The sequence below is a fragment of the Hemiscyllium ocellatum genome, chromosome 4 (genome assembly GCF_020745735.1).
Source record: "Hemiscyllium ocellatum isolate sHemOce1 chromosome 4, sHemOce1.pat.X.cur, whole genome shotgun sequence".
NCBI lineage: Eukaryota > Metazoa > Chordata > Chondrichthyes > Orectolobiformes > Hemiscylliidae > Hemiscyllium > Hemiscyllium ocellatum.
The window spans coordinates 7,985,006-7,998,318 of record NC_083404.1 but is presented as its reverse complement, the minus strand read 5'-3'; the positions used below and the strand labels follow the sequence as shown (position 1 = coordinate 7,998,318).

At 43.7% G+C, this 13,313-nt stretch overlaps 1 protein-coding gene across 1 annotated transcript in view; it reads right to left on the bottom strand.

Moving 5' to 3' along the window:
• prex2 (phosphatidylinositol-3,4,5-trisphosphate-dependent Rac exchange factor 2) overlaps nucleotides 1–13,313 on the bottom strand; it is a 358,894-nt gene that overhangs the window by 85,159 nt on the left and 260,422 nt on the right. The window contains exons 33-35 of the mRNA XM_060824113.1: nucleotides 6,437–6,539; nucleotides 827–970; nucleotides 606–720 (exon numbers count right to left, since the gene is read on the bottom strand). Coding sequence (XP_060680096.1) covers nucleotides 606–720; nucleotides 827–970; nucleotides 6,437–6,539 — 362 coding nt within the window. The remainder of the gene's footprint in view (nucleotides 1–605; nucleotides 721–826; nucleotides 971–6,436; nucleotides 6,540–13,313) is intronic.

Genomic DNA, 13,313 nt, shown 5'->3' with positions numbered 1-13,313 from the left:
GACTGACCTGCTGTGATCTCCAGCAAAATGCGAAATCCAGTTGGTCTTGCGTCAATAAAAACACAAAGTGCTTGAGAAACTCAGCAGGTCTGGCAACATCTCTGGAGAGAGAAACGGAGTTTTGTCCAATGACCCTTCTTCAGAACTGATCTTGTGCCTGTGCAGACCCATCTCAGGCAGCAATAAGAGCAGCCGAGGTGAGCTGAGTGAAAGGGCTGCCTCAGTTTGTCGGTGAATTTGTTCCAGTCTGTTTCTCATCCATTTGGCCATCTAGCCCTCAGCCTTATAAACTCACACCCCCTCCCCATCCTTAACAACCTGTGCCTCCATCTACCCCCATGGCCCTTTGTAACCCCACCCTGCCCGCTGTTGTTAATGATATTATGATATCACTTATAGTTATGTCAGCTTTTTAAAAAGCTGGAATTAATATTATCATGATGCAAGTTGGAGTTACGTGATGTGCTTTCATCTCATTGTCCACTGTTGAAAGGCTTGGCAAAATATTCCGTTGCAAATGGTCTCTTTTGAATGAATTTCAATATTAAAAAGCACATACCAACTAGAAACATTTATCACAAAGTTGAGGATGATCTTGTCCTTACCTGAGCTTTTGACAGTATCGTTTTACATTCTCAAGGGAGGTTGCATTGATCTGTGCTTGGAATTCCTCCACGGACACATTGTCTGTGTAGTAATATCCCTCCATACTTTCCATCGCTAAATGGGAAAACATGTTCATTTCAGAGACTTAGGAATTCTAAACAATATCAAGGAAAAGAAGGCAGAAATTGCGAAACTATGATATGTGCAAAGTATCCAAGACCTTGTGTGAAGAGCACTGGGTGAACTTTAAGGCCTCCTCCATTCTGTAACCTTTGAGGAAGTTGCACAAAATTGTAGCTCTCGAGATGGAAGAACACTTTCAATGCTTGTCGATTCCCTTCTACTTTATACATGATGGGATTATCTACAGAAAACAGATTTTTAAAAAAGTGAATGCAGGTCACCAGAAACTACCAAATGTGCAGCAGCAAACACTTCCATTTGTTTTCCCAAAGCCTGTCTCCATGGCACAAGTCAGGAGTGTGATGGAATACTCCCCACTCACTCCCCATTCCATGCTTGATACCATCCAGGATAAAGCAGCTCGCTTGATTGGCACCAGCTCCACAAATATTCACTCACTTCATCATTGACACACATTGGTGGCAGTGTATACCAGCTGCAGGTTGTACCACGTAAGCAGCTCCCCAAAGCTCCTCTGACAGCCCTCTGACTCTGCCAACCAAGAGGATAAGGAGAGTTGATGTATGGAACACCCCCAGCTGCAAGGTTCCCTCCATATCCCACACCATCCTCATCTGCAACAACATTGTCATTCCTTCACTGTGGCTGGGTCCAAATTCTAGAACTCCCTTCCTGTCATCCCTGTTGGTGTCACCCTCACAATGTTCAAGAAGGCAGCTCACTACCATATCTTCAACGGCAATTAGAGAAGCATCATAAATGTTGGCCACCCCAGCCACATTGACATCCCAAAGGATGAATTAGAAAACAACATATTCTCCTCACTTCAAAGGCAGATCACTCAGGTAAAGAGGGGAGAACTAACAGAAACTTACAAGATAATGCATGTCTTGGAAAGGGTGAACGCTGGGAGGTTGTTTCTGTCAGGCGGGGATACTGGGACCCATGGACACAGCCGTAGAATTAGAGGGGGCCAATTTAGAACAGAAATGAGGAGACACTTCTTTAGCCAGAGAGTGGTGGGCCTGTGGAATTCATTGCCACAGAGTGCAGTGGAGGCCGGGACGCTAAATGTCTTCAAGGCAGAGTTTGATAAATTCTTAATCTCGCAAGGAATTAAGGGCTACGGGGAGAGTGTGGGTAAGTGGTGTTGAAATGCCCATCAGCCATGATTGAATGGCAGAATGGATTCGATGGGCCAAATGACCTTACTTCCACTCCTAGGTCTTATGGTCTTACAAGCAGCCAACTGTCCTGAACTCAACAATGCAAGGCTGAAATCTTTGGTTGACCAGCTCAGCTGACAGGTTTCATTGTTGTTATGTTTGATCGAAGGGCCACTGGACCCAAAACATGAACTCTGCTTTCTCTCCACAGATATTGCCAGAGCTGCTGCGTTTCTCCAATAACTTGTTTTCATGACAGCTTTCATTGCTTGACCGTACCATGGTTTGTAGCAGGCAGAGAGAGTCAGAAAATCCCTACAGTGTGGAAGCAAGGCTATTCAGCCCATTAACTCCACACTGACTGTCTAAAGAGCATCCCACCCCTCCTACCCAATAACCCTACATTTCCTATGGCTAATCTACCTAACAGTGCACATCCCTGGATACTATGGGCAATTTCCCATGGCCTAACCTGCACATTGCCACAACTGTGGGAGGAAACCAGAGCACCTAGAGAAAACCCAACAGACACAGGGAGAATGTGCACACTCCACACAGACAGTCACCCGAGGCTGGAATCAAACCTGGGTCCCTGGCACTGTGAGGCAGCAGTGCTAACCACTGAGCCACTGTGCTCCCCCAGATTACATGCATAAAATCAGTCTCAATCACTCTCAGCAGTACAGTAGCCAGGCAAGATTGTCAGGGGAGTTATTCAATCATCTCAATATCCAGTGGAAACTGTAGTGTCATTTTATAAATACCACAATTATACCCAATCTGCAGAACTCCAACCTGCCATAACATGTAAGGTACAGAACACCCACAGCCTTAGGGAATGGAGAGTGTAACTTGCGGGAGATCTTCTCTACATGTTGAGGAATTTGCTTTATAAAGTGAACTCCAGTCCTCTGGCAGCATGATGTGGTCGTGAACATCAAAACCTATTTGAGATGCCTTGGAGAGTTGCAGTACCACCAATCCCCCGTCTGAGTTACTGTCACTGACGGGGTTTTGGTGGGGGGGGGGGGGGGGGGGGCGGGCGGGGGGGAAGGGAGAGGGATGACTCTGTCATGTCTTTGGCAGCAGGTAAGCTTAATCTTGATAAACTGAACAGGTCTATTACGTAGCACTTACCGGCAAAGTGACAATGCATTGCAGTCTTTTGTGACTGATCAGGTTCAGTTTAGAAGTAAGTACGCATAGCTGTTAGCTACAGTGACCTGAGCACTGGCAGATGGTATTGCAATATAGCAGCCTGGTTAGATCTATGGAGGAAGAGGCGATGATAGACTGATGGGCAGAGCTAACCTCATGGGTCAATTAACTCCATCAGATACTAGCTGCCTTACATAACATCACCCTCCAAATTGTTTTCCTAGATTTCTACATATTTATCAAATTGTTTTGAAAAGCAAAGCAGATTTACCCCATCTCTCCCATGAGCCTCCACTTGGTTGGGTTGAAAATCTGTTGCATGCAGATGAAATATTCAGAGGGAGTTTGTTGCTATACAAGAATCTTGGCGGGTCTTTGGTTTTTCTGAATGCCCTTTGCAAAGATTTGGAGAATCATTTCGAGCGTTTTAGTTTCTTCAAATTGTGCCAGCAGAGATATCAATAATTCTGAAGGTAATCCTCTCTTATCGCTACTTTAATGACTTATACTTGTATGTAATTCTTCCAGTCTCGCCTGGATTCATTGGGAATTTTTTCAGGTTAAATCATAGACATAAAGCTAACTATTGTTACTTTGCCTCTTCTTAAACATCTGAGCTAATTGTATGAAGTGTTAATCCCTAATTTAGGATGGTTGTCATATCATGGATACCGATGAACAGTTTTTGAATATTGGAAGATAATAGAATTTATTTGGAAGATAATAGAATAATTTTTCTAAACCTGTGTAAGATCATCTGATATCTCAGTCACGAGAAGTCAACAAATCTCAAAGTAACAAATCTTGGATATTTTCTCAGGATCAAAAACATTCTTCAGAGATTGAGAAGGTTTCCCTGTTGAAAATGTGTTGCTGGAAAAGCGCAGCAGGTCAGGCAGCATCCAAGGAGCAGGAGAGTCAATGTTTCGGGCATGAGCCCTTCTTCAGGAATGAGGAAAGTGTGTCCAGCAGGCTAAGATAAAAGGTAGGGAGGAGGGACTTGGGGGAGGGGCATTGGAAATGCGATAGGTGGAAGGAGGGCAAGGTGAGGGTGATAGGCTGGAGTGGGGGTGGGGGCGGAGAGGTCAGGAAGAAGATTGCAGGTTAGGAAAGCGGTGCTGAGTTCAAGGGATTTGACTGAGACAAGATGGGGGGAGGGGAAATTAGGAGTAGCGAGTCTGTTTGAGAACATGGCTGAAGAGCTTCTGTGCAGAGGAGATGACTTGGGGTGTGCAGTGAGAGAGGGACTCACTGTAATCCTTGTAGAGGGAGGAAGAGAGCTTCTTGTAGCGAGTCTGTTTGAGAACGTGTGTAGCGAGTCTGTTTGAGAACGTGTGTAGTGAGTCTGTTTGAGAAGGTTTCCCTGTTATTGAGTAGAGACACATTCATCAATGGTATTTGGCTTCTGAGGTGATTGGGGATTTTTTTTTACCTCATAAGATGAGGACCTCACTGACTGGGCCAGAGTATTTAATAGCTAGCTACCATACGTCTACATTACATGATACTCTCTTGTGAGACATCAGGCTCAACTTACTGGATGCACACATTTATTGATGATTTGGAGATGCTGGTGTTGAACTGGGGTGTACAAAGTTAAAAATCACACAACACCAGGTTATAGTCCAACAGGTTTAGAGTCTCCCTCACACTCACAACCCCCCAACCCTGGACAGACAGACAGACACACACACGCGCACACGCACACACATACATTTGTGGGGTGAATTTATACTTGCAGAGTCACATTGTACTTTGCTCAAAAACTGCATGAATTCATATAAAACTCTGTTAACTCACTTTTTAGATTAGAATCAGTCTAAACATTATGGCACAGACGGAGAACACAGGGGGCTAATACCCTCAACATTATCTGGCTAACACCAATTGTTACAAGTTAACCTGAGAATGTAACTTTTAAAAAAAGTTTTGTGATTTACACATGAAAGAAGTGAAACGATCATGGTATTCGAACAAATGAAAGACTCAACAGACAACCAAGGTATTTTTCAATGTATAATTTCAGTTACATCACACTGTAAACTTCTGCTGTAGATTCTGTGTCTTACAATTGTGTTCTCCACAACCACCTGATGAAGGAGCAGCGCTCTGAAAGCTAGTGCTTCCAATTAAATCTGTTGGACTATAATCTGGTGTTATGTGATTTTTACATTTATTGATAGCCACATTATCCTAACACTGACCACTGGTACTGTAACACTGCTCCCCCAAGGGACAGTCCTTTACACCCTGATGTCTAAAGTTTATCTCATGATCATTTCAGGTATTAATTACCTTATACAACACAATTCCGACAAAGTTAGTAAGTCAACTTTTGGCCAACAGTCACTTTAACTGTATCTATTAGAATTTAGAAGAATGAAAAGTGAACATTTTTAAATATCCACTGGAGAGGACTGGACAGGGTGAATGTTGAGATACTTCCCCTTAATGTACAGCTGAAAACTATGGAATACGGTTCAAAAACAAATGGTCTCCCTAAGAAGGTGGAGATACAGAGAATTTTTGACTGCAGAGATTTAGACGTCTTTGGAACAATCTTCTCAAGGGAACAGTGGAGGCTGTCATGTGCTCTGCGTGTGTAAATGAAGGGTGACTTAGTGATGGAATACCAGCCTTGGTGGAGTTATTTCAGTGGCAATAGAGTGGGATTAATGATGTAACTATGCAAAAGTGCCTTGTAGCTGAAGAACAGTTGGACTTCAACAAGCACTGCGACTGACTTTGTCATTGGAAAACGCGGAGCATATGGATCGCAGGGTATTCCAATGGAGGTGGACAACCTCACCAGACCAACTGCGATTTGGGGACACCACTTGCGTGAAGGCAGCTGCATGGCCTTACTCAGAACATGTCCTGAACAGAGAGACTCTAGGATCCGACTCTGTGTGGCTCAGTCAGTGTCATGTACTGTCCATGTGTAAATACAGCGTGATTTGCCGACAGGACAGCAGCCTTATTTCAGAGGCTGTCTTGTTGAGCAATTTCTCGGGCAGAGACAGAGAAACTCTTGACTAACAGTGGAGGCAGAAGGTGCCTCTATCAAGTCCGGTGTCATCTTATAAATTGGTGGAGCAAATTCGATGGGGATTCAATAACCTCCTCCTGCACCTAATAAACATGTCCATCTACTCAATAGATCATTTATAATTTAAACAAAGCTGTATGTCTTTAAAGGTCCACCCCAGCAAAGGAATATGTTAAAACCTCTGTAAGTGCTGTTCATGATTCAAGAATAAGGCTCCAAATGAGTCATATATCTGAGCTCCACCTTGTCTTCTTCAACAAGATTTCATTAGAATTCATGTTTGATGTTGCACTTTAGTAAGAAAGGGTCTTACTTGCCACCAGTAGTTCTTCTTCAGACTGTTGCAGATAGAATGTGACCTTCTCCAAGTCAGACAATGCAACCAGAGTGTCTTCCAGCATCGCCTGCTCATCCATCTAGAAGACATTGGCAAACAAACAAAAGAAAATCAGACGCTCAGACTGGGATTGCTTGGAAACAAGGCACAAGTTGCTGGAAAAATTCAGCAGATCTGGTAGCATCTGTGGAGAGAAATCAGAGTTAACTTTTCGGGTCCAGTGACCCTACCTCAGAACTGGGATCGCTTAGAGCTGGGCATCCATAATCACAAGAACTCAAAACATACTTGCAGGAATTACAGCAGCACTGTTTTGTAAACAGTACTTTTTTCAATTTTTCAAATCAAATATATAAGGAAAAAGGTCGATGTAAATCATAAGGTGCTGTTATTAAGATAGAAGATCATCTTTATGGCCATTAGGATTGATGGTTACCTGTCCTGCAAAATGTAAAGAACGTCTGAGTTATTTTTAATCTCAGTCCTCATTTGTTGCTCACTGTCTCTGGCTCTGGGCAAAAGTGAGGATTGCAGATGCTGGAAACCAGAATTTAGATCAGAGGGTGCTGGAAAAGCACAGCAGGTCAGGCAGCATCCGAGGAGCAGGCAAAAATCCTTCATCAGGAATAGAGGCAGGAAGCCTCACCATTTCCTGCCTGTATTCCTCTTGAAGGGCTTTTGCCCGAAGCGTCGATTTTCCTGCTCCTCGGATGCTGCCTGAACTGCTGTGCTTTTCCAGCAGCCCTGTCTCTGGCTCTGGACCAAGCGCAGGTAAACAGAAAGACTGTGGTTTGGTATCTGATGGTTGGCACCAAAAGGCCTGTTCCTTTGCTGTATAACTCTAAAGAGTCATTCAATTTGTTCCGTCTGCGGCTGGAGTGACTAAAATGAGACCACCAACTGTTTAGTTTTCCTCAAGCATTCTTATGTTTTAGGGTAAGCAAATCTTGTTTTGAAGGTTTTTATGACACAGCACTGATGGGGTGAGGGAGCAGAAGCAACTCCTGAGGATTTCCTGCACTTTATATCAGGTTATGTGAATGGTTCTAGACCTCAGCTACTGCATGATTACTGTAGCCTTTTGTCAAAAAGGTATTTCACTCTGGCCTCTTCAGATTCATTCTCAGCAATTTCATTATATTCTTCAAGATTCATTGCCACAAAGTATGTAGCATTCTGCCTGCCAACCTTTTCTTGCAGATTTACGACTTGTCTCTGCCAAGTATTCACAAACTTTCAACTTTTTATTGGCATCTTATGAATACCAAACATATCATAGATCTCCAAAAAACCTTGGCAGACTTCCACCTTTCCAAGTAACTGTAAAGCAATCAAGGTACATGATATACAGCAATATATCAACACAGTGATTCAATGCTGCCTCACGGCGCCAAGGACCCAGGTTCAATCGGGTGACTGTCTGTGTGGAGTTTGCATGTTCTCCCCATGTCTGTAGCTTACCCCTGGATTGGCCAGGGTGAATTGTCTGTGGTGACTAAGGATAGGTGGGTTAGCCATAGTAAATACAGGGTTACAGGGATAGGCTAGGGAGGTGGGTCTGAATGGAATGTACTATGGAGGGCTGCTATGGACTGGATGGGCCAAATGGCCTTTTTTCTGCACTGTTGGGATTCCAGGAATTTAATGCTAATAATATCGATGGGCAAATTGTGCACATTGATATATGTAAATAGTCCTTATTATTCGACAATCTAAAGACTATCTTCTTCACATGTGCCCATCGAGAGGAAAGCCTTTATATTCAAATACACCTCACAAAACCAGGTTCTGGAAGGATTTGTGGACATGTCTGACGCTCAACGTTTTGAGTATGAGAAGAATTCTTAAACACAACATCGTAGGAACAGGAGCAGGAACATGCTGATCAGGACAAGCCCAGTCCACCATTCAAAAAGACCATGGTTGGTCAAATTGAGGCCTTGACCCCTCTGCTTCTGCCTGTCTTTCAGAACCTTCCACTCCACCCAAAAACCCCACTCTGCCATGATTCAATGGCCTGACCTCCACTGTTCCCTGCAGAGGAGCACTCAGAAGGAGAAAGACATACCAAATTCCCACTTCAAAGAGGTGATCTTTTATTTTGTAACAGTGCCCCCTCATCCTAGATTTCCCCAAGAGACAAAATATTCTCCCAGAAGCTAACAGGTCAAGACTCCCTCAGAACCGTAGACATTATAAGATCATCTCTCACTTTTCTGAACTTCAGTGCGATAGGCACAACTTGCTCAACCACAAGGCAAAACCTTTGATCCAGGATTCAGTCCAGAGAACCTTTGCTGAATTGCTTCAATGCAGGTATACCGTTCTTTATGGAAGGCAAAGAAAACAGTACAGTACCGAGGGTGCAGTCTCACCCTGCAGTTTACAGGCGCAGTAAAAAACACTGGTTTTATGCTCTATCCCCCATGAAATGAAAGCCAACATTACATTTAACTTGTTAATTACTTCCTGTACCTGCACACTAACTTTCTGATGCATGTCGAAGGACAGACCCGATCCCCCTGTACTTCAGCCAGAGAGTGGTGGGCCTGTGGAATCCATTGCCATGATCGCAGTGGAAGCTGAGACGTTAAATGTCTTCAAGGCAGAGATTGATAAATTCTTGATCTCACAAGGAATTAAGGGCTACGAGGAAAGTGGCGTTGAAATGCCCATCAGCCATGGCTGAATGGCAGAGTGGACTCGATGGACCGAATGGTCTTATTTCAACTCCTATGTCATATGGTCTTATGATGAAATCTCTCTGAATGTAGTGGCAGCAGATACATGGGAACTGCATTGCCTTTAAAATCCCCTCCGAGCTAATCCACATCAGCTGGGGGTTACATCACCATTCCTTCAGAGCTAATAATTGGTTTAAATTCTTGTCTTCCTTTAGTCTCTTGATTTTCTACTGTTCTTGAGATGTTTCTCACGTGAAGACTGATACAAAATTCTTGTTCAAAGTCACTGAATTTTCCATATTAAATCCCAGTCTCACAATCTACCAGGGCAGCACCTACTTTGGCATCAATCTTTCTCTATATTTGTAGAAGTTTCGCCCTTCTAATAATGCAGGCAGTTGCAAATCAAAATTCAATTCCTTTGAATAGTGAATTCTGCAGTGCAAATGATCAGAAATATAATGATCAAGAGGTCACTAAATTGAAGTAACTGTTCATTCAAAATGATAGGGTTAATATCCAAATGTTGAAAGGGAAAATATGCACAGACAGAAAGTCATATTTTCTGTAATATAATCTTCCAAGCTTAACAGAGCTTTCAATATTCTTTTTATTCCCTTAGTCAGATGCTAGTAGTAATTAACAATAATCAGCAGTAATCAGAGAAGGAGCTATTGTAAAAATATGTCACACACACACGCGTGCTCAAACACGCGCTCACACACACACAGACACACACGCACTCACACACACACACACATGCACACACACATACACATACACACACAGACACAGACACACACATACACATACACACACAGACACACACACATACACATACACACATAATACAGTCAGCATGTGTTTGAAAACCACAGCACAAAATTGGTTTGCCCTGGAGATGGTGCACACATTCATCTTGAAAGGAACCTGATAGCAGATAAGGGGACAACTATGAAAGGGGGTCAGTCACCACAGGACTGAGGGTGTTGTATTTAAATGTGCATGGTATACGATACAAGGTAAATGAGCTAGTAGCACAGATCGAAATTAGCAAGTACAATGTCATGGTATCAGGGAGACATGGCTGCAAGGGAATGAGGGCTGGGAACTAAATATCCAAGACTACACATCCTATCGAGGGGACAGGCACATAGGCAGGGCAGCCTTGTTGGTAAGAAATGAAATTAAATCAATATGAGAAATCCTTTAGAGTTGGAAGGTCGAGAATTGATGTGAGTATAGTTGAGGAACCACAAAGGGAAAGGACCCTGATGGGAGTTGAGTACTGCCAGTACTCAGGATATGGGGAGTAAAATAATTCAGGAGATAAAAAACGTCAGTAAGAAAGGCACTATTAGAATAATCATGGGGGACTTCTCTACACAGGTGAAGTGGGAAAATCAGGTTGGTAATGGATCTCAAGAAAAGGAATCCATAGGATGTCTGTGAGATGTCTTTTTTTAGAGCTGCTTGTGGTAGACCCCACTAGAGGACAGACAATTCTGGATTTAATGATGTGTAAGAAGACAGTGTTGATTTGGGAGCTGAAGGTGGAGGAACCCCTAGAGGGCAGTGACCGTAACATGATAGAATTCACCCTGCAGTTTGAGAATGAGAAGCTGCAATCAGATGGAATGGTATTACTATTGAGTAAAGGTAACTCCAAAGACATGAGGGAGGAGTTAGCCAGATTTGACTGGAAGGGGAGCCCAGCAGGGAAGACAGTGGAGCAGAAATGGCAGGAGTTTCTGGGGGCAATTCGGGAGGCACAGCAGAAATTCATCTCAAAGGAAGAAGAAATGTAGCAAGGGGAGGATGAGACAACCATGGCTGGCAGGGAAGGTCAGGGACAGCAAAGCAAAACAAAAAGCATACAGGATGGTGATAATTAATGGGGAGCCGGGGATTGGGAAGCCTTTAAAAACTAGCAGAGGACAACTAAAAATGGAACAATAATGGGGAAAAGATGAAATATGAGAGTAAGCTAGCTAGTACTATAAAAGGAGATTGCAAGAATTCTTTAAATTTTAAAAGATAAAAGAGTGGCAAGAGTGGACATTGGACTGCAGGAAAACGAGGCTGGAGAAGTAGCAGTGGGGAACAAAGAAATGGTGGATGAACTGAACAGGTACTTTGCATCAGTTTTCACAGTAGATGACACCAGCAACACACCAGAACTGCAAGAGAGTCAGGGGGCAGAGGTGGGTGGCCATCACTGAGGAGAAGGTGCTGAGGAAGCTAAGTGGATAAATAATGGAGACTAGAATCTCAACAGTTTGGAAAGATGCCATTCTGCCCATCAAGTATGCACCAATCCTCCAAAGAGCATCCCACCCAGATTCCCACCCTATTCTGTAATCCCAGTTTCCCATGGCTAATTCACCTAGCCTACATAGCGCTGGACACTACAGGGCAACTTAGCATGGACAATTCACCGCAACCTGTACACCTTTGGACTGTGGGAGGAAACCCATCCAGACACAGGGAGAATGTGCAAACTCCACACACAGTCACCCAAGGTGGAAATCAAACCTGGGTCTCTGGTGCTGTGAGGCAGAAGTGCCAATTGCTGAGTCACCATGCCATTCAAGAATTCTGAAGGAGATAGCTGAGGAGATTGCAGAGGCATTGATGTTATCATTCACAAATCACTGGAGTCAGGGAGGGTGCCAGAGAATTGCTAAACGGTTAATCTAACACCCCTGTTTAAAAAAGGAGGGAGGCAGAAGTCAGGAAACTAGAGGCCGGTGAGTATGGCTTTGGTCATTGATAAGATTTTAAAGTCCATTATTAAGGATAACGTAGCGGAGTATTTGAAAGTGTATGGTAAAATAGGGCTGAGTCAGCACAGCTTCATCAAGTGGCGGTCGTGCCTGACAAACCTATAATGCCTGATGGGCTGTGTACTATTTTGGTCACCAAGCTGAGTCGCAGGTAGATAGGATAGTGAAGAAGGTGTTTGGTATGCTTTCCTTTGTTGGTCAGAGATATTGAGTACAGGAGTTGGGAGGTCATGTTGCAGCTGTAGAGGACATTGGTTAGGCCACTGTTGGAATATTGTGTGCAATTCTGGTCTCCTTTCTATCGGAAAGATGTTGTGAAACTTGAAAGGGTTCAGGAAAGATTTACAAGGATGTTACCAGGGTTGGAGGATTTGAGCTACAGGGAGAGGCTGAACAGGCTGGGGCTGTTTTGCCTGGAGCATCGGAGGCTGAGGGGTGACTTTATAGAGGTTTACAAAATTATGAGGGGCATGGACAGGATAAATAGACAAAGTCTTTTCCCTGGGGTCGGGGAGTCCAGAACTAGAGGACATAGGTTTAGGGTGAGAGGGGAAAGATGTAAAAGAGACCTAAGGGGAAACTTTTTCATGCAGAGGGTGGTACGTGTATGGAATGAGCTGCCAGAAGATGTGGTGGAGGCTGGTACTATTGCAACATTTAAGGGGTATTTGGATGGGTATATGAAATGGAAGGGTTTGGAGGGATATGGGCCGGGTGCTGGCAGGTAGGACTAGATTGGGTTGGGATATCTGGTCGGCATGGACGGGTTGGACCGAAGGGTCTGTTTCCATGCTGTACATCTCTATGACTCTATGACTCTCAGAGGAAGTACAATGGAAGGTTCACCAGATGTATTCTAGAGATGACAAGATCGTCCTATGAGGAGAAACTGATCTGTATTCCACTGAGTTCCAAAAGAAAATGAAGGGTAATTTCATTAAAATGAGCAAAATTCTTTCTGGGTGCAAGGGGGTCAGATGTAGGTAAGCTGTAGGTAGGCAAGTGAGTCTAAAACCGAAGGACATAACCTCAGGATAATGAGTAGGCCATTTAAGATTGAGACAGACGTTTATAAAATCCTGAGGGGCACACATAAGGCAAACAGCAAGGATCTCTTCCCTAATGTAGCGGAGTGCAAAACTAGGGGGCATATTTTTAAGATGAGTGAAGAAAGTTTTAAAAAGGACATGAGAGGCAACATTTTTACATCGAGAGTAGTTTGAGTGTGAAATGAACTATCAGGTAGTTAAAGGACTTCTGGAAAAGTACATGAATAGGCAAGATTTAGAGCGATATGGGCTCTGGAACACAGGCAACTGGAACTAGTTTAGTTTGGGAACATGATCAGCGTGGGTGAGTTGGACCGAAGGGTCTGTTTCCATG